This window comes from Amblyomma mixtum, chromosome 4 (genome assembly GCF_055824585.1).
Source record: "Amblyomma mixtum isolate Tamu chromosome 4, ASM5582458v1, whole genome shotgun sequence".
Lineage (NCBI taxonomy): Eukaryota > Metazoa > Arthropoda > Arachnida > Ixodida > Ixodidae > Amblyomma > Amblyomma mixtum.
The window spans coordinates 126,145,805-126,149,534 of NC_143015.1; the positions used below are offsets into that span (position 1 = coordinate 126,145,805).

The 3,730-nt window shown below is 55.8% G+C and overlaps 1 protein-coding gene across 1 annotated transcript; it reads left to right on the forward strand.

Moving 5' to 3' along the window:
- The first annotated feature begins 265 nt into the window (after positions 1–265).
- Positions 266–3,377, forward strand: LOC149348165 (uncharacterized). Its single transcript, XM_089587969.1, has one exon. The coding sequence runs from the start codon at positions 594–596 to the stop codon at positions 2,445–2,447; it is 1,854 nt and encodes a 617-aa protein (XP_089444095.1). The 5' UTR covers positions 266–593; the 3' UTR covers positions 2,448–3,377.
- The last annotated feature ends 353 nt before the right edge of the window (positions 3,378–3,730 follow it).

Genomic DNA, 3,730 nt, shown 5'->3' on the forward strand with positions numbered 1-3,730 from the left:
GTTAGGGAGCGTGCTTCCCCCGCGGCATCCGGACATTATGGAAACTGTGGACATTATTACGTGCAGTGAATGACTTTTGTTTGCAGGGCGACAGGAGTCGCCGTCGTGCGTTGAGTGATCGCTTTTCCGTAATCGAGCGACACTAGTCGCGAACTGTACTCTTGTATTTTTTGAGGGACTGTGGTCCCTTATCGTGTAACCATGGGGTCCAATAAGATTCTCTTTGAACGAGGCGTCCGCGACCTGGTCAATGCCACCGACTACCCGGGAAGAGGGCTCCTCGCCTACCGGAGACCACCTGTGGTAGCGGAGGAGTGCGGACGTGCGTCGCATGGGCTCCGCAGATTTCAATCCCCACGGACTATCTCGACCCACTGGGCCACCAACGTTTTGTTGGATCTGAAAGAACTCACAAGTTGGATCACCCGGACACCGGTTTCAAGACGGTAGGACCATTTTTGGCAATATTACCGGACTTTGAAGCCCCGCGTGGCTCGGGCGACTTTTTGGTGGGAAACGCTCGCCGCTGAGCCTACTTAGGCTTAGCACGACTACGGGCGTTCGCGGGCAGCCAGGCCCGCTGAGCAACCGCGATGCAGCCTGGAACCGCCTCCCGCACCGCAGAATACCAAAATTTTGAGCCCTCAACGAGCAGAATAGCCCCGAATTTGCTAGAAGCACAAGAGATGGACGACGCGTTCCTCGACATCTCCGACTCCGAGAATTCGGCAGGCGGGGGAATCGAGGAATCCGCCATGCAGGAGCAGCAAGACACCCAAAAAGAAGACGAGGCAAATTGGGAATTGGCCCTGACCAAACGCCAAAAGAAGCGACAGAGAAAAAACGGACGGAACGCCGCGGCAAACGCCCCAATTTCCCCGGCCGCACAAGGTGACCTCGGAGGGGTATCCCCGGCGTCTACGCCCACAGCTGGCGTTCCAGCTGCCGGCGCGCTGAAAAAAGACGGGAAAGGAACGCAACGGCAGCTCAGGCGAAGGCTGCCCCCGCTCCCCAGGGACGATTTTAAGATTATTTTGCGACCGAAGGGACTTGTAGTCAAGTCGCTCCAGCAATTCCAAGTGGCCCGGGCCGTAGCCGCGGCATGCAGCAACAAGTTCGAAGGACGAGACCTGATCACCAGGCTCCGTACAGGATCGAATATTATAATCGTGAGCACGCCGAACGAAGAGACCGCCCAGCTCGCGAGACGCATCACTAGCCTCAAGATCGAAGGACGCTCATACGACGTGAACGCTTACGTGGCCGCACCGGAAGACACCCGGCGTGGCGTGATACACGGAGTTGACCCCGGAGCGACACCGGAGGAACTGAAAGCCGATTTGTGGACGCGCACACAGGGTGTTACCATCCACAGTGCTCGAAGACTAGGCAAGACCAAGACAGCTGTCATCACTTTTGACGGACCCATAACACCAAAACATGTCATCTACTGCGGAGCCGAGTACAAGTGCTACCCGTATCGGCCCACAAGACAAATCTGCTACGTTTGCTGCCAACAAGGTCACCGCTCCGACGTGTGCCCCACACCGGACGCCAAGGCTTGCAAACAGTGCGGGATGCAAAACCCGCCAAAAGACCACCAGTGTACCCCGAGATGCCTGATCTGCGGGGGCAACCACGCTACCGGATCGAGGGAGTGTCAAGACCGATTAAAGAAAGCCAGGGAGCCGCGAGGGAAGGCCAACAGCGGCAACAACGGCGGCGGACGCGAGAGCAGACGTCGCAGCCGGAACGACCGTGGCGAGAAACCGAGGTGGTTCAGCTCGGAGGGGGAGTCCTCCCAGAGCCGCTCAAGATCCCGGACGCCACGGAGCAGTTCACGGAGCCGGTCACGGTCCTTTCCGCCCCTGCCACCCCCGGCCATCAAGGGAGGGAGCCAGCAGCAGCAGCAGCAGCAGCAGCAGCAGAACAAGCAGAAGCAAGCCCGAAAGAGCGGCGGCGTCAAGGTGAGCTGGGGAGCCGAAAACCCCTGGTTTGCTCCGCACTCGGGAGGGATAACTAACAAACAGAACACAAACACAAACAGCAACCGCGACCAACCTAGACAGGAGGACGCGGAGAAAACAGCGCTGAGACGCGAATTAGAACTATCACGCGCTAGGCAGACAGAGCTAGAGCGCCAAATAGCAGAGCTCACGAAGGCAGTACGAGACCTTAAGTCGAACAGCCCTCCGCAGCCACAAACATTACAAACCCAAGCCCAGTCGCAAACAGGCAACGAGGATCTCACTCAATTTAAGGCAGAAATCCAGCAAATGATGCAGCAGATGATGCAGCAGATGATGCAACAAGTGCAACTACAAGTCACAGAACTCCGGAGCAGCATCCGCAAACAGAAATTCGCCGATAACATTAGAGAAAAGGCCTACCACCGGCCCGCGCTAGCAGCCCTCGCCAACTCGGCCACAAACAACACTGAAGCTTAAATATGGCCAACAAAACCTTAGGCAACAAAGAAACCCTAGACATATGGCAATGGAACTGCAGAGGCTACCGCAAGAAGCAGGGCCTCCTCCAACAACACATTCATACACAACAAGCACCGCCCGACATCATAGCGCTTCAAGAGACGGGCACTACGCCAACACTCGCAGGATATACGTGCTACGAGACTCAAGAGAAAGGAAGAACGGCAACCCTAGTCAGTAAGGCGCTCATCGCCATAAACCATGACAAGATTGCCGACACCGACGTAGAACACGTGATAGTAGAAATTATACCAAAGAAGAAAAGAAAGAGGGGCAGCATCTTCCTTGTGAACGCATACAGTCCTCCAAAACAGAGGAAAGCAAAATTCCATGAACTTTTCCATGGCGCACGCAACCTAGCAAAAAACAACACGCTAATCATACTAGGAGACTTCAATGCCATGGACAAAAGCTGGGGATACCAAACAGCTAACCCAAAAGGTAAAGCACTAGCAGCGGCAGCAGAAAACACTGACTGCACCCTCCTCACAGACTCAGACACTCCAACCAGAATCGGAAACAGCGTCAGTACCGACACCTGCCCCGACCTCACATTCATACGGGGAGCGGAACAGGCAGTGTGGGAGAACCTGTTAGAAAATCTGGGCAGTGACCACTATGCTGGGCAGTGACACTTGCTCAGCGGCGGTGGCGGAAGCAACAACGGCACAGAGTAACTGCAAATCCTTCACTTTGCAGTTCTTGGCCAGGCTTGCAGCGATACACGTGGTGAAGTAAAGTGGCAAGAGCGACGACGATCGGCCCCGCAAGATAACGACACAAGCAGCACCAGCCAGGAGCATATAAAAGGACAAGGCTCACCTGTGCCCCCCACACTTGCTCAGCGGCGGTGGCGGAAGCAACAGCGGCACAGAGTAACTGCAAATCCTTCACTTTGCAGTTCTTGGCCAGGCTTGCAGCGATACACGTGGTGAACTAAAGTGGCAAGAGCGACGACGATCGGCCCCGCAAGATAACGACACAAGCAGCACCAGCCAGGAGCATATAAAAGGACAAGGCTCACCTGTGCCCCCCACACTTGCTCAGCGGCGGTGGCGGAAGCAACAGCGGCACAGAGTAACTGCAAATCCTTCACTTTGCAGTTCTTGGCCAGGCTTGCAGCGATACACGTGGTGAACTAAAGTGGCAAGAGCGACGACGATCGGCCCCGCAAGATAACGACACAAGCAGCACCAGCCAGGAGCATATAAAAGGACAAGGCTCACCTGTGCCCCCCACAC